Genomic DNA, 27,447 nt, shown 5'->3' with positions numbered 1-27,447 from the left:
GAGGACAAAAATCTTAAGTTGTGCCTATAGTTGAAAGAATCTTTTTATTTCTGACAGAAGACAACCACAAAAAAAACCCATTTAAGATCTTGGAATCCATGGGCAAAGAGCTATTGAGTGGCGTTTTGGAGGATGTAGTGGAAAAAGATTACTTGAAATTGGAGGACACGGAAAAAGAAAAATTTTATGGTGCCAAACCTAGAGACAAGGCTCATGTCTTGCTGGATTCTGTCCGACGGAAACCCTATGACACAGCCCAAATCCTTGTCGATATGTTCCTTAAAAAGGAAAAGGAGTCCACCAGTGCAGAAGGTAAGACTGGATTCATGTATACTCATTCATAGTGTGCATGAGACACAATGAATGTATCATATTTTCCAGGATCTATCAGCTCCGAGGCCCCTTCAATGTCTTCTCTGATTCTTCCATTCTTCTGTTACTATGTATATCATTTTCACCGAACCTATCGTTGTCCTTTTAGAAGCCACCCCTTTTGTTTAGTTTCCAGTTAGCTAAGAAACTGAGTCCTTGTGTTTAGGCTATTCATAGCTAATTGCACAGTCTTTATTGTGAGGGCTAAATAAACGGGAATCCAGGTTGTATCATCTTGGTGACTATGTGGCTTTGTACAAGTTTCTTAACCTCCCTAGGTATCAGTCTCAGCACCTGTGATATGGGACAAAGCCAGTAACTTCCCCACAAGGCTTTGCAGTAGAATTACTAGGCTCACACTGATGACTCCTGAGGTTTTAGCTCTAGTCTGGAATGCTCCTCTGAGCTCTAGATTCATTTAGGTCTTGCTGCATATTCAACATTCCCCCTGAATGTTCAAATGATGTCACAAAACTAACATACCTAAAATTAAATACTTGATTCCCTCATCAAATCTCTTCAACTTCTACACCCTTTCTATGTCAATAAACGGAACTATCTATCAAGTTTCCCAAAATCAGAATAACACTTTTTTTTTTCCTTTTTTCCTTTACCAACGAATAGCAGCAGAGTGGCACATAGCAGATGCCTAATATAGAACAGACAAATGAAAAACAGACATGCAGAATTAGTTATAATTGTTATTTAGGTGCTAAGATTTAAGTCTTTCCATTGCTTACTCACTTCTGTGAGTTACAAAAATGTGATCAGAACAAGCCCTGCAAAGTGTCTAAAATTGTACAACTTTTCAAATCTTTTGATCCAGATTGAATTATGAATATTACTAGAGCCTAAATATTCTCACCAGTGACAGACTCAATTTGCCACAAAATTTAACTTGGAATTCTTGTCCCTGAAATACTAGAGTTTATCAGTAATAATTAATGAAATACTGAGCAAAAGGCAACATAAACTGTACAGACTCACTGTATAATAGAAGCATTTTCAATAAGCCCTCCTCCGTGGAGAAGGGACATTCCCACTAGCAGGAATAACATGCTAGTCTGATAGATGTCTGAGACTGTGGCGTAAATTGAGTTCTCATGAATAGCTAAACTGGTTCTTTTGCAAGTTTAGGGCTTGCTCCAAACACTGGGATGGAGTGAGGAAAATCTAGTTTAAAAAAGCAGAGATAATGCAGGAAATAGGGATCAGAACTAAATTAATGGAGCTTCAGAAAGATTTTAGCAACCCAGGGATTACAACGAGCACTAAGCTCTGAACTGAAATAACCTTTTTTTTTTTTTTAATTAACAGAGCCTGTGGTAGGCAAGAGGCAGTGCAGTCTCCCTCAAGAGGGGTCCAGTAGCTCTCTGGGGTCCATCAGCACTTGAGGCCTACAAAGTTATTCCACCACACCTTGGGCCCAGCAGGCCAGGAAGCTGGGTAAACTGGAACTGTTGGAATATGTCAAGCCCCTGGTCAGGTCTTTGGACCTAGATGCAGTTCTGACAGCTCCTCAGATAGCACTGAGGGCATGAAATGGGGAATAGGAAGAATCCAAGCTATTTTTTTGTTATTGTGCTTTGTGCCACACACTGTTATCATTTAGTTAGAGAGATAAGATAAGGTAACCACTGGGATTCCTACCTGCCAAGGGAGATGGCTTATTCTGATCCTATGCCAGTTTCTTTCTGATTTTATCAGTTTCCTGAGATTTTCATTACATATTAGATTAAAAAAATCCATTGGTGTAGAGTGAATTCCGACTCATAGAGACCTTACAGGACAGAGTGGAACTGCCCCACAGGGTTTCCAAGGAGCACCTGGTGGATTGGAACTGCTGACCTTTTGGTTAGCAGCCAAACTCTTAACCATTACACCACCAGGGTTTATCAGATATCAGACAAGACTCAGGAATTCAAATTTATATCTGAACTTTCTAATTCCTTCATTTCTTTCTGCCACACTGCCAGGCTAATTAGAATTCCCTTTGGACAGTGGACTGCACTGTAATATTTACTACATTGTGATGTTACTTTTACAATTGGATGTAAAATAGAAACCCTGTTTAACTTCCATTTTTACTTGAAAACACTATTTCTGTACCTGAGCACATAATGGATGTGTTGGAGATGATGTTTATTAAGCTAGACAATTGTACAAACCTGTGAATAAACTGGTACTAGAAGAAGGCTTTGATGAGGAAACATACCCTCTGTCCAGGGAATATCCCAGGTCTTGGGAAGTCTTTACACTGGTAGAATTTTCTAGAATGGGAAGAGAGAATATGTGTTACTGTTTAATCTATGAAAAGCTAGAAATGTTCGAAAGGTTTGTTATCCTTAAATGTGGTATCCTTGAATCCTACAGTTTACTGCCTCTCCAGAGTTTGGGCACATACTTTTTAGAAAAACATTTATTTAAAAAATTCTATTAAAAAAGCTAATGAAAAACAAATTAATAAAATAGAAAAGGTATTATAAAACCTAAAAATTGAAAATTTATAAGGTTAATATTACTTTTCTCACATAAAATCATATCAGAATATTATTTGCTTGGCTCATATAATTGAACATAGAGGTTTATTCCTGGACAGAAACCACGTTATGTTAGACATTAGTAAACTTCTCTTATCTTCTGTATATGAATTCCTTTACCTTCCTCCTCTAGAAAAATGCTCCGGGCTTTCCCAGTCTCTTGCCCAATCTCAAATAGGGCCAAGCAGTGTGGGATAATAGTACATTCTTCTAGGGGACAGGCCAGAATGACTCAGAACCAAAGTTCTTCAACAGGGATGAGTTATTTCCTCACATTCTCAAACATAGTTTAAAAAATTCATTGTTGGTTGTCCAGCACTTTGGAAGCAAGAACATCTAGAGCACGTCAGGATCTCTGACAAAAATTGTCCCTTCCACCCTGGCTGCAGCACTGCAGTTACTAGACAGCATTTCTTTTTAAAATAGCAGGCTAAACAATGTGATGAGGAATATTTGAGTCCCTTTATCCCTGAACAGTTAAGATTTTGGGCTGAAAAATCATACCTAGATGGTACAGGATTCGAACTTGAAAGTGTTTATTTTATGCATGTTTCTATGTACATAGCATGAGTTGGGAGGGGACTATGACTCCAAATGAGATGTTATACCATCAAATATGGTGGCCACTAGCCACCTGTGGCTATTAAGTGCTTGAATTGTAGCTAGTACCACATGTTGAAAGATACTATTTTAGATATGTTGTTAAAATATTATTAATATTAATTTTTTATTTTCTTTTTACTTTTCTAATGTGAATATTGGAAACCCTGGAGGCATAAATGTTAAGAGCTATGATTGCTAACCAAAAGGTCGGCGGTTTGAATCCACCAGGTGCTCCTTGGAAACTCTATGGGGCAGCTCTACTCTGTCCTGTAGGGTTGATATGAGTTGAAAATCAATGACAATAGGTTTAGTTTTTTTTGGTAATGTGAATATCAGAAAATTTTAAATTGCACAAGTGGCTCACATTAAATATCTGATATACACCATTTTAATAAGGACCCAGTCAAAATAATCTGGCTCACAGAAAATATAAAGTCAATATGAATGAGCACACTAATGTAAAACTATTGGGAAATCACACTGTATTTGCTGATTATGGAAAGTCCAACTGGGTCAAATTTGACCTCAAATCATACAGGCATTTTCCTCAGAGCTATGAGAACCTATTGTGGCATTTTTGGGTGAAACTTCTTCTCTACTAAGGACTTCTCTTCTTAACTATAACCTCTACATGTTAAAAAAGTCTTCTTTCCAGAATCTCCTTTCTCTGTCCATCTTTTAGTTAATAATTGAGCAACTGGGGCAGATGTCACAATCTTTATTTTGTGATGTATCTTGCAGTTTGCCCGGATATCGAGGCTGGAGCAGATGAGTCAGCAGAATTCACAGATACCCTCAAGCTTTGTCCTCAAGAAGAATTCCTGAGACTGTGTAAAGAAAGGGCTGGAGAGGTGCTGTACTCTGTGCTTGAAAGAGAAAGCAGGGAAAAAGAGAGCGAGAGAAAAGTTTTCTTTTCTAAATACACAATTTCTGAAAACACTAGTTGTGGGGGGCATTGATAATCTTTTATAGATGCTTTGAGGTAGGAAGATTCTCTTTTAACACCATGATGAAATGCAAATCACCCCTTTGTCATTTCTTGTTTATATATACTTGGGATTTATGGCAATTTTATCTGTAGTCATGGAATCAAAATATTTATAAGATACTATGGTTGACTAGTAATTGCTTGCATTCTAGCTAAAATCCTAGATATTAGACATGAAGCATTTTAAAATATATATAAAAACAGCCCAGGGGCAAGGACTAGAAGGTAGGAGGGAACAGGAAAGCTGGTAATAGGGAACCCAAGGTTGAGAAAGGAGAGGGATGACATGTCATGCAGTTGATAACCAATGTCATAAAACACTGTAGTACAGTTTTTTGTTGTTGTTTTTGTTAATTAATTTTTATTGTGCTTTAAGTGAAAGTTTACAAATCATGTAAGTCTCTCATACAAAAATTTATATACACCTTGCTATGTACTCCTAATTGCTCTCCCCATAATGAGACAGCACAGTACTTCCCTCTGCTCTCTCTCCTCATGTGCTTTAAGCCAGCTTCTAGCCCCCTCTGCCCTCTCATCTCCCCTCCAGATAGGAGATGCCAACATAGTCTCATGCATCTACTCGATCCAAGAAGTTCGTTCTTCACCAGTGTCAGTTTCCATCCCATAGTCCAGTCCAATCCCTGTCTGAAGAGTTGGCTTTGGAATGTTTCCTGTCTTGGGATAACAGGTCTAGAGACCATAACTTCTGGCGTCTTTCTAGTCTCAGTCTGACCATTAAGGCTGGTCTTTTTATGAGAATTTGGGGTCTGCATCCCACTGCTCTCCTGCCCCTCAGGGGTTCTCTGTTGTGTTCCCTGTCAGGCAGTCATCGGTTATGGCCTGGCACCATCTGGTTCTTCTGGTCTCAGGCTAATGTAGTCTCTGATTTATGTGGCCCTTTCTGTCTCTTTGGCTTGTAATTACCTGGTGCCTTTGGTGTTCTTCATTATTCCTTGCTCCAGGTGGGTTGAGACCAATTGATGCATCTTGGATGGCGCCTTGCTAGCATTTAAGACCCCAGACGCCACTCTCCAAAGTGGGGTGCAGAATGTTTTCTTAGTAGATTTTATTATGCCAATTGACTTAGACGGCCCCTGAAACCATGGTCCCCAAACCCCACCCCCCCCAGCTACGCTGACCTTCGAGGCGTTCAGCTTATTCAGGAAACTTCTTTGCTTTTGGTTTAGTCCAGTTGTGTTGACCTCTCCTGTATTGTGTGCTGTCTTTCCCTTCGCCTAAAATAAAATCTATCTACTATCTAATGAGTGAAAACCCCTCTCCCTCCTTACCTCCCTCCTGCTCTCATAACCATCAAAGAATATTTTCTTCTCTGTTCAAACTGTTTCTCCAGTTCTTATAATAGTGGTCTTGTATAATATTTGTCCTTTTGCAACTGACTAATTTCACTCAGTAAAGTGTCTTCCAGATTCCTCCATGTTATGAAATGTTTCATGGATTCATCACTGCTCTTTATCGATGGGTAGTATTCCATTGTGTGAATATACTGTAATTTGTTTATCCATTCATCTGTTGATGGGCGTCTTGGTTGCTTCCGTCTTTTTGCTATTGTAAACAGGGGTGCAATGAACATACGTATGCATATATCTGTTCTTGTAAAGGCTCTTATTTCTCTAGGGTATATTCCTAGAAGTGGGATTGCTGGATTGTATGGTAGCTCTATTTCTAGCTTTTTAAGGAAGCATCAAATTGATTTCCAAAGTGGTTGTACCATTTGACATTCCCACCAGCAGTGTATAAGTGTTCCAGTCTCTCTACAACCTCTGCAACATTATTATTTTTTTTTATTAATGCCCACCTTGTTGGAGTAAGATGGTATCTCATTATAGTTTTGATTTGCATTTCTCTAATGGCTAATGATAGTGAGCAATTTCCTCATGTATCTGTTTGCTACCTGATTGTCATCTTTAGTGAAGTGCCTATTCATACCTTTTGCCCATTTTTTAACTGGGTTATTTGTCTTTTTGTAGTTGAGTTTTTGCAGTATCATGTAGATTTCAGAGATCAGGCTTTGATCGGAAATGTCCTAGCTAAAAACTTTTTCCCAGTCTGTAGGTAACCTTTTTACTCTTTTGGTGAAGTCTTTGGATGAGCATAGGTGTTTGATTTTTAGGAGCTCCCATTTATCTGGTTTCTCTTCTGCATTGTTAGTAATGTTTTGTATACTGTTTATTCAATGTATTAGGACTCCTAGCATTGTCCCCATTTTTCCTTCCATCATCTTTATCATTTTAGATTTGATATTTAGGCCTTTGATCCATTTTGAGTCAGTTTTTGCGCATGGTGTGAGGTATGGGTCTTGTTTCATTTTTTTGCAGATGGAGATCCAGTTATGCCAACACCATTTGTTAAAAAGACTGTCTTTTCCCCATTTAACTGACTTGGAGCCTTTGTCAAATATCAGCTGCTCGTATGTGGATGGATTTATGTCTGGATTCTCAATTCTGTTCCATTGGTTGATGTATCTGTTGTTGTACCAGTACCAGGCTGTTTTGACACTATGGCAGTATAATAGGTTCTAAAATCAGGCAGAGTGAGGCCTCCCACTTTGTTCTTCTTTTTCAGTAATGCTTTACTTATCCGGGGCCTCTTTCCCTTCCATATGAACTTGGTGATTTGTTTCTCCATTTCATTAAAAAATGTCATTGGAATTTGGATCGGGATTGCATTGTATCTATAGATTTCTTTTGGTAGAATACACATTTTTACAATGTTAAGTCTTCCTATCCAGGAGCAAGGTATGTTTTTCCACTTACGTAGGCCTCTTTTGGTTTCTTACAGTAGTGTCTTCTAGTTTTCTTTGTACAGGACTTTTACATCTCTGGTAAGATTTATTCCTAAGTATTATAACTTCCTGGGGGTATTGATTTGGTGATTTCCTCCTTGATGTTCTTTTTGTTGGCGTAGAGGAATCCAACTGATTTTTGTATGTTTATCTTGTATCCTGATATTCCGCTGAACTCTTCTATTAGTTTCAGTAGCTTCCTTGAGGATTCTTTAGGGTTTTCTGTGTATAAGACCATGCCATCTGCAAATAGACATACTTTTCCTTCTTCCTTACCAATCTGGATGACATTTATTTCTTTATGTTGCCTAATTGCTCTGGCTAGAGTGGTGATACAGGGCATCCTTGTCTGGTTCCCTTTCTCAAGGGGAATGCTTTCAGAATCTCTCCATTTAGGATGATGTTGGCTGTTGGCTTTGTATAAATGCCATTTATTATGTTGAGGAATTTTCCTTCTATTCCTATTTTGCTGAGAGTTTTTATCATGAATGGATGTTAGACTTTATCAAATGCCTTTTCTGCATCAATTGATAAAATCATGTGATTCTTGACTTTTGTTTAATTTATATGAACGATTACATTAATTGTTTTTCTAATGTTGATCCATCCCTGCCTACCTGGTATGAGTCCCACTTGGTCATAGTGAATTATTTTTTTGATATGTTGTTGAATTCTATTGGCTAGAATTTTGTTGAGGATTTTTGCATCTAAGTTCATGAGAGATATAGGTCTGTAATTTTCTTTTTTTGTGGTGTCTTTACCCGGTTTTTGTATCAGGGATATGCTGGCTTCATAGAATGAGCTAGGTAGAATTCCGTCCTTTTCTATGCTCTGAAATGCCTTTAGTAGTAGTGGTGTTAACTCTTCTCTGAAAGCGTGGTAGAGCTCTGCAGTGAAGCCTTCGGCAAGAGTTTTTGTTTTTTTTTTTTGTTGGGAGTTTTTTGATTACCTCTTCGATCTCTTCTTTTGTTATGGGTCTATTTAGTTGTTCTACCTCTGTTTGTGTTAGTTTAGGTAGGTAGTGTGTTTCTAGGAACTCATCCATTTCTTCTAGATTTTCAAATTTGTTAGAGTACAATTTTCCATAGTAATCTGATATGATTCTTTTCATATCGGTTGGGTCTGTTATGATATTGCTCATCTCATTTCTTATTTGGGTTATTTGCTTTCTCTCCTGATTTTCTTTTTTCAGTCTGGCCAATGGTTTATCAATTTTTTCAAAGAACCAGCTTCTGGAGTTTTTAACTCTTTCAATTGTTTTTCCGTTCTCTAATTCTTTTAATTCTGCTCTAATTTTTATTATTTGCTTTCTTCTGGTGCCTGAGGGTTTCTTTTGTTGCTCTCTTTCTATTTGTTCAAGTTACAGGGATAGTTCTTTGGTTTTGGCCCTTTCTTCTTTTTGGATGTGTGCATTTATTGATATAAATTGATCTCTGAGCACTGCTTTCGCTGTGTCCCAAAGGTTCTGATAGGAAGTGTTTTCATTCTTGTTGGGCTCCATGAATTTCCTTATTCCCTTTTTAATGTCTTCTATAACCCAATCTTTTTTAAGCAGGGTATTGTTCAGTTTCCAAGTATTTGATCTCTTCCCTGCTTTTTCTGTGACTGATTTCTACTTTTATGGCCTTATGGTCAGAGATGATGCTTTGCAATATTTCAATGTTTTGGATTCTGCTAAGACTTGCTTTATGACCTATAATGTGGTCTATTCTAGAGAATGTTTCATGTGCACTAGAAAAGAAAGTATACTTGGATGCTGTTTGTTGGAGTGTTCTGTATATGTCTATGAGGTCAAGGTGGTTGACTGTGTCATTTAGATCTTCCGTGTCTTTATTGAGCTTCTTACTGGATGTCCGGTCTTTCACTGAAAGTGGTGTGTTGAAGTCTCCTACTATAACTGTGGAGCTGTCTATCTCACTTTTCAGTGCTGATAGAGTTTGTTTTATGTATCTTGCAGCCCTGGCATTGGGTGCATAAATATTCAATGTTTATATCCTCTTGGTATAAAAAAAACAAACAAACCCACTGCTGTCAAGTCGATTCCGACTCATAGCGGTCCTATAGAACAGAGTAGAACTGCCCCATAAAGTTTTGAAGGAGCACCTGGTGGATTCGAACTGCTGAACTCTTGGTTAGCAGCTGTAGCACTTAACCATTATGCCACCAGGGTATTTTGTCCTTGCAATCATTATTTAGTTTCCTTCCTTATCCTTTGTGGTGGATTTAACTTTAGAGTCTATTTTGTCAGAAATTAATATTGCCACTCCTGCTCTTTTTTTGATTGTTGCTTGCTTGATATATATTTTTTCCATCCTTTGTGTCTCTAAGTCTTAGGTGTGTCTCTTGTAGGCAGCATATAGTTGGATCACGTTTTTTAATCCATTCCACCACTGTCTGTCTCTTTATTGGTGCATTTTGTCCATTTACAGTCAGGATGATTATAGATAGGTATGAGTTTAGTGCTGTCATATTGATGTCTTTTTTTATGTGTTGTTAACAGTTTTATTTTTCCACTTACTTTTTTTGTGGTGAGAAGTTTTTCTTTGGAAATTGTGTGTTCCTCTTTTTCATTGTATTTGAATTTGTTTTTGCTTAGTCTTTATGTTTCTCTTGGTTATTATTTTGAAGTATGGGATTGTTAGTCTTCTTTGTGGTTACCTTAACATTGACCTATATTTTTTTAAGTATAAATGTAACTTTTATCTTCCTATATCTCCTTGATATCTTCTCCATATGGAAGCTCTGTGCCTACTTTATTTAGTCCCTCTTTCTTGACTATTGTCATCTTTTACATAATGATGTCACTGATTCCCTGTTTGGAGCATTTTTTTTTAACTTATTTTATTTTTGTGGTTTCCCTATCTGAGTTGATATCTGGATAATCTGTTCTGTGTTCTAGTGTTGTGCTAATGTCTGACATTATTGAATTTCTAACCAGAGAATTCTCTTTAGTATTTCTTGTAGTTTCAGCTTGGTTTTTGCAAGTTCCCTAAGCTTGTGTTCATCTGTAAATGTCTTAATTTTGCCTTCATATTTGTGACAGAGTTTTGCTGGATATATGATTCTTGGCTGGAAATTTTCTCCTTCAATGCTCTATATGCATCATCCCATTGCCTGCATGCCTGCATGGTTTCTGCCGAGTATTCTGAACTTATTCTTATTGATTCTCCTTTGTAGGTAACTTTTCACGTATCCCTGGCTGCTCTTAAAATTTACTCTTTATCTTTGGTTTTGGCAAGGTTGATAATAATATGTCTTGGTGACTTTCTTTTGGGATGTACCTTGTATGGGGTTCAATGAGCATCTTGGATAGCTATCCTTTCATCTTTCACGATGTTAGGGAAGTTTTCTGCCAACAAATCTTCACCAATTCTCTCTGTATTTTCTCTTATCCCCACTGTTCTGGTATTCCAATCACTTGCAAGTTATTCTTCTTGATAGAGTCCCACATGATTCTTAGGGTTCCTTCATTTTATTTTAATTCTTTTATCTGATTTTTCTTCAAATATATTGGTGCCAAGTGTCTTATCCTCCACCTCCCCAATTCTGCATTCCTCTTCCTCTATTCTGCTTCTCTGACTTCCTACTGAGTTGTCTAATTCTGTAATTTTATTGTCAATCTTTTGAATTTATGAATGCTGTCTCTCTATGGATTCTTGGAGCTTATTAAATTTTTCATTATGTTCTTGAATAATATTTTTAATTTCATCAAGTGCTTTATCTGTGTGTTCCTCTGCTTTTTCTGTATATTGCTTGATGTATTTTCTGATGTCATTTCTGATATCTTGAAGAGTTCTGTATATTAATCTTTTGTATTCTACATCTGGCAATTCCAGGAATACATGTTCTTCCAGGAGAGTCCTTGATTATCTCTTTTGGGAGTTTGTTGAAGCAATCACGGCCTGCTTCTTTATGTGATTTTTTATCAACTGCTGCCTCTGAGCCATCTATAAGTTATTGTAATAGTTTATTTTATGTTTGCTCACTGTTTCCTAGCTTCTTGCTTTGATTTGTTTCAATATACCCGAATAGGCTACTAGAGTGTGCTAACTTGAATTATTGGAGCCTTTGAAGCACTAATGTCCTGTTACCAGATGGCTAGAACTGTTACCAGGTATATGAGCCTAGAAGTCCATTCACTATTCTTGTGTAGATTGAGCTCTAGTGTCCTGATAGTCGGTCACCTAGTGTGTGGTATAGGCTCTCACCTACTATCTTCGAGGAGTAGTGGTGATGATTGTATGCACTGATTTCTGGTAGCAGCAGGGGGTCACACTCTGAGGAGGTCAGGGTGCTGACAGCCTTCCCCCAAGTGTCAGTGAGGAAGGAGTGTGTCTGTTCTCTAGAGTGCTCTGGTGGGTGGGCTCTGCAGCTGTACCTTAGGCACCCAATGCTTATACCTGTAAACACTGGTAGGCACCACTATCCTCAGACCCCTTTTGCAGGTGGTTGGGTGGGGTGGATGGAGCCTCAGACCTCAGGTCCCTGCTGTGGGTAGGTGAGGGCTATGTTTAATATGCAGAGCAGTATCAGACCTCCAAAACCAACCTGTCCACTGCACAGCTGAAACAATTACAGTCAGACCTCTAGCAGGTTTGTCCTTGCATTATAATAGCCACCTGGATCCCTGTAGGAGTGAAAGCTAAAGTTTGTGGATCACTTATGCCTGAACTGGAGCTGCTTCTGCTCTGTGCTTCCAGATTAGGGGAGTCTGGAAAGTATTTTTCCACCATTTGTTAATTTTCTCCTTCTACCACTCCAGGAGAATGGCTCAGAGAGGGTGCAGCCAGTTCTATCTCAGGCCCAGGGAATTCAACTGTTAATGAAGCTGGCTGGGGCAGAGGGGGGAGGGATCAGATAGATAGGAGAGAGTATCTTCAGAAGAAGGAGCTATTAGATCTGCTCAGTAAATTAGACAAAAATGTTTATCTTGTGTCGAAAGCACTGTTTTATCTTAGATTCCTGAAGCATGTGTAGCTTGTGTGCGCTGGCTGGGTCCCTGATGAGATTGCCCCAGGGGGTTAGGGCTGCTTACCCCACTTTTCTTGTTTTGCTGAAGCAGCTTTGTCCAAAACAACACCTCCGGTCCCACGGCCATCACACCAGGGGTTTGGGGTGCTGGCACTTCATTTGCCTTCTTTCACTGAAGCAACTGCTTCCTAAACTCTGCAGCCAGCCCCACTGTAGACACACCACAGGGTCAGGGGTGTGCCACTTTGCTTGCCTTCTTTTGCTGAAGCTGCTGTGTCTCAGGAAACTACCATAAGTCCTGCCACCACTGCCACTCCAAAGAATGGCACCAAGAAATCAAAGCTGAGGTGCTGTGCAGGTTCCGCGACTCGTCGCTGCTTCTGCACGGTCTCTTGGTCCACCATCACTTAGATCAATTCCTTAATTCTGCGTTTGATGCTCAGAGATCATAGACTGTCATATATGTAATCGATTCACTTGTTTCTTAGAGTCTTTGTTGCAAGAGGGTTCAGCAGAAGTGTCTGACTAGTTAGCCATCTTGGCCCCGCCTCTGTACTAACTGTTTAATGAGAAACTAATTTGTTCTGTAAACCTTCAGCTAAAGTACTATATATATATATATATATATATATATAAAATTCATGCCTACAAAGCTTTATAATTTCATGTATTAAAAATAGTACCAGAATAGTCATGTTACCAAAGTAAAAGCTCTTTCATGCATTCACTTTTTACTAGATCCAATAGAGAATGTCTCCTAGTTTATATGAAATTTGATCTGAACCTTGATGGCTAAGAAATATTTGAGTAAGTGGAGAAAAGTGAAGTGAAGGAGAAGAAGGGAATTATTCTAGTTTCACCAACATCCTTGAGTAACCATGCCAGTCATGTCCTGGTTCCTGCTTTGGGCTCTAGAAAAACACTTCACTTCCTAATTCCTTCACTTCTTTCCATTGTCAACTCAATCCATTACGAAGTGACAGGAAGGTAGTGCCCTTTGGTAGAGGTTAGGGAAGAGGGCAGCAACACTGATTAGCCTACGGAAATTTAAAAGAGACTCAGGTAAGCCAAACTCACAGCCTATCCATTTTCTGCAGATCTATCCAGTCAAAGAGAAGAAGGGCCGCACTCGTCTGGCTCTCATTATATGCAATATTGAGTTTAAAAACCTTTCTCTGAGGAAGGGGGCCGAAGTTGACATCGAAGGGATGAAGAGGTTGCTTGAGGGCCTGGGCTACAGAGTGGATGTGGAAAAACAACTCACAGCCATGGTGAGGGCCCTTTGTTCACCCCAAACATATGCACATTGAACACTCATTTCCTTCTAACAAATTATCTTTATAATGTTAGGCAAACACTTCAACAACCTCAGACCACATTTGTGTGTGTGTAAAATTAAGATACTAGATAATCGAAATCTAAATTTCTTCTGAGCTCCAAATATCCTCAGTTGCATGAAATTGGACAGAAAGTGATGGACACGTGTACTCACACAATTCTTAGTCCCAAAATGTAGTGACTGGGATAAAGCCCAAAGAATCCCCAGGAACTTCTAGAAGTAATGAATGTTTATCAGGAATGCGCTCTGCACTCCGCAAATAAGTTTGGAGTCTGGCCTCTTGTAACAGAGGCTATTCTATGTGTGAGACAGGAAAACTCTCGCTCACATCGGCCTCACGTTCTAGTGACAATCAAAATATAAGCAAGCAGATAATTTCTGGAAGTGGTCAGTGAAAAAAAAAGGAAATATGAGAAGAAAAAAATAGGAAGATGAAATGAGAGTGACGTTTGATGGTATGAGCAAGAAAGGCCTCTTTGAGGAGATCGCATATGAGCTCAGTCATGACTACCAGGAAAAAGTCAGCTCTGGAAAGATGTGAGTGAAGTGCATTCCAGGCAAGGCATTGCTGGTGAAAGCTCTGAACTGAAAGTAAAACTGGCACATGAAGGCCACAGCCAGCAGGCAAGTGAGACTAGAGCCTGGAGGATAGGGAGCATGCTGGGAGGAGGAGAGAGTCCAGAAGTTTGGATTTATTCTAAACACAGTGGAAAGGACTTTAGAAGGAAAGCGATGATGCATTTATCATGGAAGGCTCTTGTTAGATAATGAGGAAAAAAATAGAGATGGAAAAGAAAGTGTAGTATGAATGACAGTAAGTACATGTAAAACGTATCAGAAGTCACCTGGGTGATGCAAATGGTTAAGCATTCATCTGGTAACCAGAAGTTTGGAGGTCCTGGTCCACCCACAGGTGTCTTGGAGAAAAGGCTTGGCAATCTACTTCCAAAAAAATCAGTCATTAAAAACCCTATGGAGCACAATTCTACTCTGACACAACATGGGGTCATCATGAGTCAGAACTGACTCAATGACAACTGGTTAGTTAAAATCTATCAAGAGGACAGTTCATAATATTTCAACAGGAGCAAAAAGTTAGAATACACTGCCCTGTTATAGGGTTGCTATGAGTCGGAATCGACTTGACAGCAACTGGATTTGGTTTGGTTGGGTTTTTATCATCATTGAGTAATTACTATGTGTGATAGGGATTTTATATATGTTTCTCCTACTGCTCATAGTAAATCTAGGAGTTTAGCTAAATGTTAATGCTTGTACTGCTAAGTAAAACTTTGTCATCTTTTTCAGGAGATGCAGTCAGTGCTGCAGGCGTTTGCTGCCCGCCCAGAGCACAGGTCCTCAGACAGCACATTTCTGGTATTCATGTCTCACGGCCTGCTGGAAGGAATATGTGGAACTATGCATAGTAAAGAAGAACCAGATATGTTATCCTACGACACCATCTTCCGGATTTTCAACACCCGCAACTGCCTGAGTCTAAAGGACAAACCAAAGATCATCATTGTCCAGGCCTGCAGAGGTGGTGAGTTGTGAGAAGGAAAATTTAGAGGCTAAGAAGGTGTTTGAAAAGGCCTCTGATGCACTTTTTGGATCTAAGGAAAACAATCTTAGGCTCCATCCAGTGTAATTAAACTAAAATAAATTATTTGGAAACCCATTCCGGAGGCTGGCATCATAAGAATTTGTCTGGTCGGTTGAAAATTTTCTATACAACTTAACCCTTGGTGAGTGGTGAAGAAGTTAACCGATGCCTCTAAATCAGTCTTTAACAAAAATAATCAAGTCTTGAAATGGAATCATTTTCATGGCAGCTTTACTTATACATGTTTTACAGACATTCTGACATTTTATGGCTTGAGAAGAATTTTATATGAACCCACCATCGCTCCAACCCACTGCCATTGAGTTGATTCCGACTCATAGTGACCCTATAGAATATAGTAGAACTGCCCCAGAGAGTTTCCAAGGAGTGCCTGGGGATTTGAACTACCGACCTCTTGGCTAGCAGTTGTAGCACTTAACCATTACACCACCAGGGTTTCTGTCATATGAAAATACGGTCATTATGTAATAGCAGCCTGTTCTTTTCTCATACATTATTGAAAGGCAAAAGAATAGGGAGATGAGGGGTTTGGGGAAATTACGCCCCAAATTTTCTTTCCTTCTCTCTCTTTTTTTTTAAATTTTTATTGTGCTTTAAGTGAAAGTTTACAAATCAAGTCAGTGTATCACACAAAAACTTATATACACCTTGCTACATAATACCAATTGCTCTCCCCCTAATGAGACAGCCCACTCCCTCCCACCAGTCTCTCTTTTCATGTCCATTTCGCCAGCTTTTAACCCTCTCTCCCATCTCGTCTCCCCTCCAGACAGGAGATGCCAACATAGTCTCAAGAGTCCACCTGATCCAAGAAGCTCAATCCTCACCAGCATCCCTCTCCATCCCATTGTCCAGTCCAATCCCTGTCTGAAGAATTGGCTTTGGGCATGGCTCCTATCCTAGGCCAACAGAAGGTCTGGGGACCATGACCACCAGGGTCCTTCTAGTCTTGGCCAGACCATTCAGTCTGGTCATTTTATGAGAATTTGGGGTCTGCATCCCACTGCTCTCCTGCCCCTCAGGGGTCCTCTGTAGTGTTCCCTGTCAGGGCAGCCATCAGTTGTAGTCAGGCACCCTCTAGTTCTTCTGGTCTCAGGCTGATGTAGTCTCTGGTTTACGAAGCTCTTTCTGTCTCTTGGGCTCGTAATTACCTGTGTCCTTGGTATTCTTCATTTTCCTTTGGTCCAGGTAGGTTGAGACCAATTGATGCATCTTACATGGCCACTTGCTTGTGTTTAAGACCCCAGATACCACTCTCCAAAGTGGGATGCAGAATGTTTTCTTAATAGATTTTATTATGCCAATTAACTTAGATGTCCCCTGAAACTGTGGTCCCCAAACCCCTGCCCCTGCTACGCTGGCCTTCGAAGCGTTCAGTTCATTTAGGAAACTTCTTTGCTTTTGGTTTAGTCCAGTTGTGCTGACCTTGCCTGTATTGTGTGTTGTCTTTCCCATCTCCTAAAGTAGTTCTTATCTACTATCTAATTACTGAATTCCTTTCTCCTACCCTCCCTCCCTCCCCCCTCTCGTAACCATCAAAGAATATTTTCTTCTCTGTTTAAACTATTTCTTGAGTTCTTATAATAGTGGTCTTATACAATATCTGTCCTTTTGCAACTGACTAATTTCACTCAGCATAATGTGTTCCAGATTCCTCCATGTTATGAAATGTTTCACAGATTCATCACTGTTCTTTATCGATGGGTAGTATTCCATTGTGTGAATATACTGTAATTTGTTTATCCATTCATCCATTGATGGGCACCTTGGTTGCTTCCAACTTTTTGCTATTGTAAACAGCGCTGCAGTGAACATGGGTGTGCATATATCTGTTCGTGTAAAGGCTCTTATTTCTCTAGGGTATATTCCTAGAAGTGGGATTGCTGGATTGTATGGTAGTTCTATTTCTAGCTTTTTAAGGAAGTGCCAGAGCAATTTCCAAAGTGGTTGTACCATTTACATTCCCACCAGCAGTGTAGAAGTGTTCCAATCTCTCCACAACCTCTCCAACATTTATTATTTTGTGTTTTTTGGATTAATGCCAGCCTTGTTGGAGTGAGATGGAATCTCATTGTAGTTTTGATTTGCATTCCTCTAATGGCTAACGATCCTGAACATTTCCTCATATATCTGTTAGCTACCTGAAAGTCTCCTTTAAGTAGAGAAAGCCTGAAAACATTCCCCTTGAGATCAGGAACCAGACAAGAATGGCCTTTATCACTACTCTTATTCAACGTTGTGCTGGAAGTCCTAGCCTGAGGAATTAGGCTAGATAAAGAAATAAAGGGCATTCCAGATTGGCAAGGGAGAAGGAAAAGTATCTCTATTTGCAGCAGACATGATCTTATACACAGAAAACCCTAAAGAATCCTCAAGAAAACTACTGAAACTAATAGAAGAGTTCACCAGAGTATTGGGATAGAAGCTAAACATACAAAAATCAGTTGGATTCCTCTACACCAACAAAAAGAACATCGAAAAGGAAACCACCAAATCAATACCATTTACAGTGGCCCCCAAGAAGACAAAATGCTTAGGAATAAATCTTACCAGAGATGTAAAAGACTCATACAAAGAAAACTACAAAACACTTCTGCAAGAAACCAAAAGAGACCTACATAAGTGGAAAAACATACTTTGCTCATGAATAGGAAGACTTAACATTATAAAAATGTCTATTCTACCAAAAGTGATCTATAGATGTAACGCAATTCCGATCCAAATTCCAATGACATTTTTTAATGAGATGGAGAAACAAATCACCAAGTTCATATGGAAGGGAAAGAGGCCCCAGATAAGTAAAGCATAACTGAAAAAGAAGAAGAAAGTGGGAGGCCTCACTCTACCTGATTTTAGAACCTATTATACTGCCACAGTAGTCAAAACAGCCTGGTACCAGTACAACAACAGATACATGGACCAATGGAACAGAATTGAGAATCCAGACATAAATCCATCCACATACGAGCAGTTGATATTTGACAAAAAACCCTTTACTGGGTGGGTTATGAGCAGTTCATATTTGACAAAGGCCCTAAAGCTGTTAGATGGGGGAAAGAGAGTCTTTTTAACAAATGGTGCTGGCATAACTGGATCTCCATCTGCAAAAAAATGAAACAAGACCCATACCTCACACCATGTGCATAAACAAGCTCAAAATGGATCAGAAACCTAAATATACAATCTAACACGATTAAGATCATGGAAGAAGAAAAGTAGGGACAACATTAGGAGCCTTAACACATGACATAAACAGTATACGAAACATTGCTAACAAATGCAGAAGAAAAACTAGGTAACTGGGAGCTCCTAATCAAGCACCTATGCTCAGCCAAAGACATCACCAAAAGAGTAAAAGGATTACGTACAAACTGGGAAAAAGATTTTAGCTATGACGTTTCCGATCAGCGCCTGATCTCTAAAATCTACTTGATGATACTGCAAAAACTTAACTGTAAAAAGACAAATAACCCAATTAAAAAATGGGCAAAAGAACAGAACAGACACTTTTTTTTTTTCCTGACCTTCAATTACCTACTGGTTATTGAGAGCTATATTTGCAAAAACACAAATGCAAATATAAGAAAAAAAGCAGAAATAATTTAGCTAAAAACTGTTAACTATATACTGAAATCATGCAGATAAGACTTTAACCCTTTTATTCTTCTTGGCAAATGAGTTGTTCTGGTTTTATCAAACTGCCACAATCTATTTATTGACACATTGCTCAATGACACTAAAAAGAAGGCAGAGTGGTGTGTGTGTGTGTGTGTGTGTGTGTGTGTAGCTAGTTAGAATAAACATGAGAAAAAAATGAGATGAGCAATTGTGATAATAATGCTAAGAAAGTATATAGAAAATTCATGTCTCTACAGAAGGCCGTGGAGATTTGTGGGTCAGGGACTCTCCAGCGGCTTTAGCAGACAGCTCTTCACAGTCACTTGACAATCTGGAGGAGGATGCTACTCAGAAGGCCCACGTGGAGAAGGACTTCATTGCTTTCTGCTCCTCAACACCACGTATGTGACCGTCGGTTCCAGATAGGGATTTATGGACCTGAGGTGACCTCTGAATCGTTCTAGAAAATCAAGATAAGTCCCCTGCAGGAATAGTCTGAGAGAAATTTTGAGTCTGTCCAATATATTTTACATTCCTTTATCTGTGATGTGAGGACAGATATTCTTAAATGGATCTATTTGTCTATTTTTTCCTATTACATTGTGAAAGACAGCCCAGCATAATCTGTAAAGAACATTGGAACCAGGCAGCCAATTTTATTGCTTACTCACTGTGTCAATATTGAAAAATTACTTAATCCTTCTGAGTTTCTGTTAGTTACTCTGTAAAATGGGATGACTCCAGTTACCTCTCAAGTGTCTTTTCAAAGACAAGCGATTGAATGCATGGCACATGGTAGAAAGTCAGCCAAAAGGATCACAATGCATTCACAAGGCAATCTTCTGCAATTCTGACAAACTGCCTCTGTGGTATCTCTGCCAGATAATTTTTTTCCTATGAGAAAATAAATCAATGTAGGTTTATAAGTGCTTCCCATAAACCTGTCAAGAGAATTCCCAAGCTATGCTTTAAAAAAAAAAAATAATGACAAAAACAATGAAGGCTTATCCAGGGCTTATCACTCTTTCTCTTCATAGATAACAAGTCCTTCAGAGATGCAAAAAAGGGTTCTCTCTTCATCTCACAACTCATCACATGCTTCCAAAAATATTCTTGTTGCTGTCACCTAGAAGAAGTATTTCGGAAGGTAATCTTCTCTTTCCTTTACTACTCATTCATCTATGCATTCAGGAAGCATTTATTATTATTCACCTTTCAAGTGAATGGCAGACTTCATTAGATAAGCAAAAGTTGAGCAGTACCTAGCCTCTATAATCTGTGTGTTTAAAATCTGGTTTAAAAAAGAATATGCCAATATACCACAGCTGGAAATTGAAATAGAACAAAATACTATAAAACATACGTTTGTATGTTATGGCCTGTAAGTTCTTAAAATTCAGAGAAGGGAAAGAATATTTTGAGGTAATTTTCACTGCTTAACTTATTCAACAGTATGTGTTGAGTGCCCTACTAGGTAATGGGCGCTATACTGATGACACAGGTAGAAATGAGGCAGACATGACATCAGACTCCCTGAAACTTTAACTCTCGTGAGGCAAATGGGTACTAAGCAAGTAGCCCAACAAGCAAATGCGTGATTACAGATTGTGACAGGATTCACAAACAAAAATACCTGGGACCTGTGAGAAAGAATAAGGAAACAAACAGGCATTCTTTGAATGCAGTGATCCAAAGGAGAAGACCTGATGTTTCTTTCCCAACTCGGGGCATTCCTCTCCTTCCTTCTTGATTTACTTTTCTGTAGACCTCTTTGTACAACTCATTGAGTATATACTTTATTAGTTTGTTTTTTACCTGTATTTACTCACTAGAATGCAAGCATTATGAAGTCTGGGATTTCCTCAGTAATTCACCATGCCTGGCACATAGTAGACATCAGTTAATACTCATTGAATAAATAAACACATGAGTGAATGAGCAGTTCCTATACCCTTTTTTGAGGGAAGGTGAGTGATATTAAGAACACAGGAAATCGCGGTTGCTTTCAAATTCAAAATTGTAGAGAACAGCAACAGTCCTGTGGGAAAAGAGGGCCATTACTTTTGGTGGGATTAGAGAAGATGGTATCATAGTTATCAGTGTTTCTGTGCATATGAACTTGGTAAGTTAAGTCCTGCTGAATAAATAAGAATTAAGCATCGTGCTGTCAAGGATATTCCTGGGAAAAGGCTAAAAATAGTGGATTTGTGGCAAGTTGGATTTCTTTGATCAGCCAATGATAATGGCCTTCAGAGGTCAGCTTAGTTAGGGCAATATAAAAGTTATTTATTGCTCAGATCTTACAAGAGTCCTGGAATTTGAGTCTCAGGGGACTGAGGGATCAGCCTTGGTGGGGATAGCTAAGATTCAGTTCTCAGAAACAGAAAATAGAGGAAATGGAGATTAAAGGTATTGGATCATGATGCATGAAGTGTTGATTTTGAGGTAAAGAACAGTCTGGCACAGTTACTTCTAAGAGTAGAATGGAAGTGGCAGAGAGTTAGAATTTCTGTGGTCTTCGTATCCTCAACCCCAGAAATGCCCTCCACTCCCAGCATTTTCTAGTCCGTGGTGCAAAATGCTTTCTGTCAAGACACAAACGGCATGTCTCATCTGGAGACTTTTTGTTTTATTATGTGTTTTAGGTACAACAATCATTTGAAAAACCAACTGTTATAGCCCAGATGCCCACTATTGAACGGCTCTCTATGACAAGATATTTCTACCTCTTTCCTGGCAATTAAAAATGGTAAATATAAGTTTTTATTGACAGATGAAATATATGGGAGAGTAATATTGGTGATGAGGTCCAATGACCAATGATAACTGATTGTTTGAAGGGTCAACTTAGTGTTCTTTGTTGAGATACCCTCCTTCATCCATAAAATCAATCAATCAAAGAGGTAAGCAAAACCAAACCCGCGAGGGATTAACAAAGAAGGAGAGTAACAATTTTTAAAATAGAAATGTAGTCATGCTTCCATTATTATTTTTCCCTCCCTCTCTCTGTTTCTTCCTCTCTCTGTCTTACACACACAAACACACTCATGCACACTGATTTATCAAACGTGTTAGACCTTGGAAAAATGGAATACTTGAGTATGGAGAAATCAGCCTATGGTTCTCTGAGTGCTTGGATAATGGATATCACATTACTAACAATGGGCCACCATTGCTGGACCAAAATAACTAACCAAACCCACTGCTATCAAGTCTATTCCAACTCATAGTGATTTTAGAGGAGAGAGTAGAACTGCCCCATAGAATTTCTAAGGAACAGCAGAGAATTCGAATTGCCAATCCTTTGGTTAGCAGCTGTAGCTCTTAACCGCTGTGCCACCAAGGATCTGCTATATCCTGGACTACGAGGTTTATGGTGATTCAGGCTCTGGTTCTGACTGTTTTGCCACTGTAGATCACAGACCACTTAGTCTTTTCTCAGGTACTCAATTACAGTTTAGAAACTACTTCAAGCACCCATGTTAACATTTAAACATTTTTGTGAAAGTCAAAATATTTTTAAATATTTTCATTTAAGAGTTTTAAAATTTAGTCAACAATTATTTTATTCACAACAGTTTTATATAACATTATAAAAAAATTATAAGCATATTAATATTCTCACTCTCGGAAATATACTTCACATTATAGTTTATAGTAAAATTTATTTCAGTATTGCAACTATTTATCCACATCATCTCCTTTTCCTGGTTTTTGAAACCCAGTAACACAATTGCATAGATAGCTCATAAAAATGGCTTTCAGCATCTAATTAGTTCAATAATCCACAAATGGGCATTGAATTATTTACTTGACTAACATTTACCATGAGCCAGTTTCTGTTGTAGATGCTTGGAATACACCAACAAATAAAGTAAAAGGAGTCTTTGCTCTCAGAAATCTTACAATCTAGTGAGTGAAGACAGACTCTTAGTGCCTAAACAAATAAAAATGTATTAGATAGTGAGAACAGCTAAGAAGAAAAATAATGGGGAATAAGAAGACACCGAGTGATGTATGTTGTACTGTTACAGATTGATTATTCAGGAAAGGCTTCTTTGAAAATAATGAAATTAGAACAAAAACTTGGAAAAATTGAGACAGTGAACCTCACGTCACAGCTTAGAAAAGTCTAGCACAGGGAACAGCAAGTATAAACACCCTGAGGCAGAAGTGTGCTCAACATGTTAAAAGAACAGCAGGAGCACAATGTGACAGGAAGAGGATTAGAATGGGAGCGTGGCAGGACACACATTCAGAAAGTTGGAGAGAAGCCAGATCACATGGGTCTTGGGGATCTCATGGTAAACCTTTTTAAATATTTGTTTAGAGTGAGATAAGAACCACTAAAGTGCTTTGAATAGAGAAGTGAAATAATCCAGCTTAGGTTTTACAAAGATCATCCTAACTACTTTAGTGAATAGACTCTAGGGTTCATGGGTGGAAACAGAATTATCAGGGAGGTGGCAAGGGCATAGAAAGAGAATAGAAGAGGAATCACGATGAAGGATGGGTTTAAGGCTGCAAAAGACAACTATCTTGACCTTCGGGTCTTTCTTTCATCTGCAGGAATCACAAGCAGTCCAGTCCTTTTTTCAGGTGGAAAAAAAATTTTTTTTTTTTTGAAAACTGTCTTATCAGTCAAGAAGAACCACTACTGCTCCTGGAGAATAAGCATAATGAGAAAAGCATGATTCACAGAAAGCTCAGGGTAATTTTGTTTGATGGCTTTTTGATTTGTTAACTTGTCTAAGCTGAAGTATAGTTTCTGGAATTCTTTTTCTAGAATGGTTTTGGTTAAGATGAGCTACAAGGGATATTCTTTTTAAAGAACTTGAAGACAGAAGAAACAGGCAGGTTCTCCAATGTCCACCAACCTCTGTTTATACCCTAGCCTCACCTCTGCTGGACTCTGGTGCCCGGACCTCATCCACATCCTTTCTTATCAACCTCAGGAAGCACCTTCGCCAGTACAGCATGCTTATTTAACTTTTTGTATTTCAATAAAAATGAAAACTAAAGAACTGTGTCTTTTGAATTCTCTAATATAGAATAGAATTTCAATGAATGTAGTGGATGAATGGAAGTGAAATGGAAGAAGCTAACTGCATTTTCTAGCTTTATGATTCATATAATATCCGTCCTTCACTGGATGAAGAGAACTGGTCATTCCCAGCAATAGAGAGGGAATAGATAGTGCCCACCCAGAGACAAGAACTGTAAATTGGTGAGCTCTTCATTTGCATACTCATTAAGTCCTGAGTCTAGAATGGTCCAAAAGAAGTTCTCTAATTTATTACTTAGCCTACATCATAAATTGACCTAACTTTTTTCTTCAATAAACTCTTATGATATTAGGAAATTATTCAAATACATCATTCTTTCTTCCTACTATAAGTTAAGAGAAATAGAAATATAATTAGACAAAAGGAAGCAAAGAGGATGGGGAGTGTCAGCAGTGGAAAAGAGAACTTTTAAATTTCTAGAAGAGTGAAACGTTTGTAGAGAAATTTGGGGAACATAGCCACCTAAGCTACTGAGTAAAAAGATGTACATGCACATAGAATGCTGAAAAATTATTTTATCACATAGCTGAACTGAACTTAAAAAATAAATGAATTCTCTCAGTGTTAAATACAATCATAATATTTAAATTTATATAGATTTACTGTGCATCAAGACTATTCTAAGGACCAGACTTATTGGTCTGACAAAGACTGGAGAAACTCTGAAAGTACGGGCCCAGACACTCTTTTAACTCAGTACTAAAGTTGCTCCTGAAGTTCACTCTTCAGTCAAAGATTAGATAGGTCCGTAAAACAAAGTGAGACTAAACGGGCACATAAGCACTGGGGCAAGGACGAGAAGGCAGGAGGGAACAGAAAAGCTGGTAATGGGGAACACGAGGTCAAGAACGGGACAGCGTTGACACATTGTGGGGTTGGCAACCAATGTCAGAAAACTATATATGTACTAATTGGTTAATGAGAAACACATTTGTTCAGTAAACCTTCGTCTAAAGCACAATAAAAAAATTTTTTTAAAAGATTATTGTAAGATTTTTTATATAAGCAACAAATATAATCCTCACAACTCAAGAAGTTATTGCTATTAATATATCCGTTTTATAGATGAGGAAACAACCAAACAAAACACAGCGCTTAACTAACTCAAAGTCATACACAGCTTGTTGGTGAATACACTGGTATCGGAGCACTCTGGTAACTGTGTTCCTAATCACTGTCCTTCATTGCTTCCCTGGAGCAAAGAGAAACTGACAGTCTGGATTGAAAGGGTGAGGTAACGCTGCAAAGATCCGTGGTGTTTATAGATCTGGGCTTAGCCTCACCATATGGAAACATGAGACACATCACAAAGAATACAAAAGCACATACATATTACATAGGCTACATTCTCTGACCACTGTATAATAAGATTATAAACCCAGTTAATATAAAGACTTCCCCAAATTTCCAAATAGTTGGAGATTATATATATATATATATATATACACATATATATAATCACCAAGTATATATATATATATACACACACAGGCACATAAGAGACACACATATGCACATAGGAAAACAAACAAAAAAATGTATGAACTAAACATCCAACTAAAGAAGTAGGAAAAATACTAAACCAATAAGAAAATAGAAGAAATCAAATAATAAAGATTAAAATAAAAAAAGAAATTAGATCAAATAATGGACATTCAGCAAGCTTGATTATAAAAAATAGAGTTAGCACAAAGACAGTGTTAGAAATAAACAGAAGTCGTAAAAAGAGATAAGCTCTATATATACCTAAAACACACACACACACAAGAATCCTATACATTACATGATGAAATACATGGACAATTTTCTAGAAAAAAATAAATTAACAAAATAAGTACAAAAAAGAAATAAAAAGCCAAATGGATCAGTAAACAAACAAATTAAAAAAAATGTTTTTGGTCAAATCAACCCAAAATATTTAACAGGTCCAAATAGTTGTAAAGGAATCTTTTTTTTAAACTTCTAAGAAACTGATACGCTCTACTTTATATAAACACTTTCAGATAGTAGAAGGAGTCAACATCTTAAATCATTTTATAGAGTATCTCAGTTACCTAGTGCGCTATAACAGAAATACCATAAGTGGGTGGCTTTAACAAAGAAAAGTTTATTCTCTCACAGCCTAGGAGGCTACAAATCCAAAGTCAGGGGGCCAGCTCCAGGGGAAGGCTTTCTCCCTCTGCTGGCTCTGGAGGAAGGTCCTTGTCATCAATCTTCTCTTGGTCTAGGAGCTTCTCCATGCAGGAACCTCAGGTCCATAAGACGTGCTCTGCTCCCAGCACTGCTTCCTTGGTGGTATGAAGTCCCTATGTCTCTCTGCACACTTCTGTCTTTCATATCTCAAAAGATTGGCTCAAGACACAACCCAATTTTGCAGAGTGAGTCCTATCTCGTTAATATAACTGCCACTAATCCCATCTCATCGACATCATAGAGATAGGATTTACAACACATAGGAAAATCAGAAAACGGTGGACAATTACACAATACTAGGAATCATAAGGCCTACCCAAATTAACACAAATATTTTTGGGGGATACAATTCAATCCATAACATAGGGCTAATATAAAACTGAAAGAACTAGAGAAGTAGAGGAAAAACACAGGCTTATATCACAGAGAAAACCCTGGTGGTATAATGGTTAGGGGCTATGCCTGCTAACAAGAAGGTTGGCAGTTCGAATCGCCCATGTGCTCCTTGGAAACTCTATGAGGTAGTTCTACTCTGTCCTATAAGGTCACTATGAGTTGGAATCGACTCGATGGTAACTGGCTTGAGGTTTTTTTTTTTTGGGGGGGGGGGTTTCTATCACAAGAACACTGATGCAACACTAAATAACACATCGGCAAACCAAATCCAGCTGTATTTAAATTAATATTTTTGGCCAGGTGGTATTTACTCTAAGAATGGAATTGCAGTTTCATAATAACAATATAATACAGTACAATAACAATAACAATATTTAAAAACAATACCATTCCTCAAAATAAAGTTAAAGGGGAATGTGATAATTTTAAGAGGTTTAGAAAGGTACTTAATAATATTCTGAATTCATCCATAATAAAAAGAGAATAAAAATCCCAGGAAAATAAAAAGGCGGTACTTCTTAATCTAAAAATATGTATTTACTAAAAAGCCTAACAGCAAAATTTTAATAGAAGGGGGAAACCCCTTAATCTGAGAAAGCCTACAGCCCTATTGGGAAACCCTGGTGGCATAGTGGTTAAGTGCTACGGCTGCTAACCAAGTGGTCAGCAGTTCGAATCCACCAGGAGCTCCTTGGAAACTCTATGGGCCAGTTCTACTCTGTCCTATAAGGTCGCTATGAGTCGGAATCGACTTGACAGCAGTGGGTTTGGTTTTTTGGGTTTATAGCCCTATTGATGCAGAAATACTGAAGCATTACCTTTAAATAAAATCCTAGTCAAAGATATATCCATTAAATTTTGTACTAGAATTTCCAGATGAAGAAACCAAAAGAAATAAGAAAGTTTAGAAGAAATGAAGTGAAATTATCATTAT

The 27,447-nt window shown here is 38.3% G+C and overlaps 1 protein-coding gene across 1 annotated transcript in view; it reads left to right on the top strand.

Annotated features, from left to right (window-relative positions):
* The window catches only part of LOC100661933 (caspase-1-like), a 47,906-nt gene extending 24,160 nt beyond the window's left edge, over positions 1-23,746 (top strand). Inside the window, exons 11-18 of the mRNA XM_023554706.2 lie at positions 58-312; positions 4,257-4,366; positions 13,375-13,548; positions 14,925-15,159; positions 19,116-19,259; positions 19,896-20,005; positions 21,504-21,607; positions 23,428-23,746. Of these exons, the coding sequence (XP_023410474.1) occupies positions 58-312; positions 4,257-4,366; positions 13,375-13,548; positions 14,925-15,159; positions 19,116-19,259; positions 19,896-20,005; positions 21,504-21,602 (1,127 nt within the window). The 3' untranslated portion in view covers positions 21,603-21,607; positions 23,428-23,746. The remainder of the gene's footprint in view (positions 1-57; positions 313-4,256; positions 4,367-13,374; positions 13,549-14,924; positions 15,160-19,115; positions 19,260-19,895; positions 20,006-21,503; positions 21,608-23,427) is intronic.
* Positions 23,747-27,447: the final 3,701 nt, after the last annotated feature.

Source organism: Loxodonta africana, chromosome 7 (genome assembly GCF_030014295.1).
Source record: "Loxodonta africana isolate mLoxAfr1 chromosome 7, mLoxAfr1.hap2, whole genome shotgun sequence".
NCBI lineage: Eukaryota > Metazoa > Chordata > Mammalia > Proboscidea > Elephantidae > Loxodonta > Loxodonta africana.
This window is presented reverse-complemented; position numbering and strand designations above follow the sequence as displayed.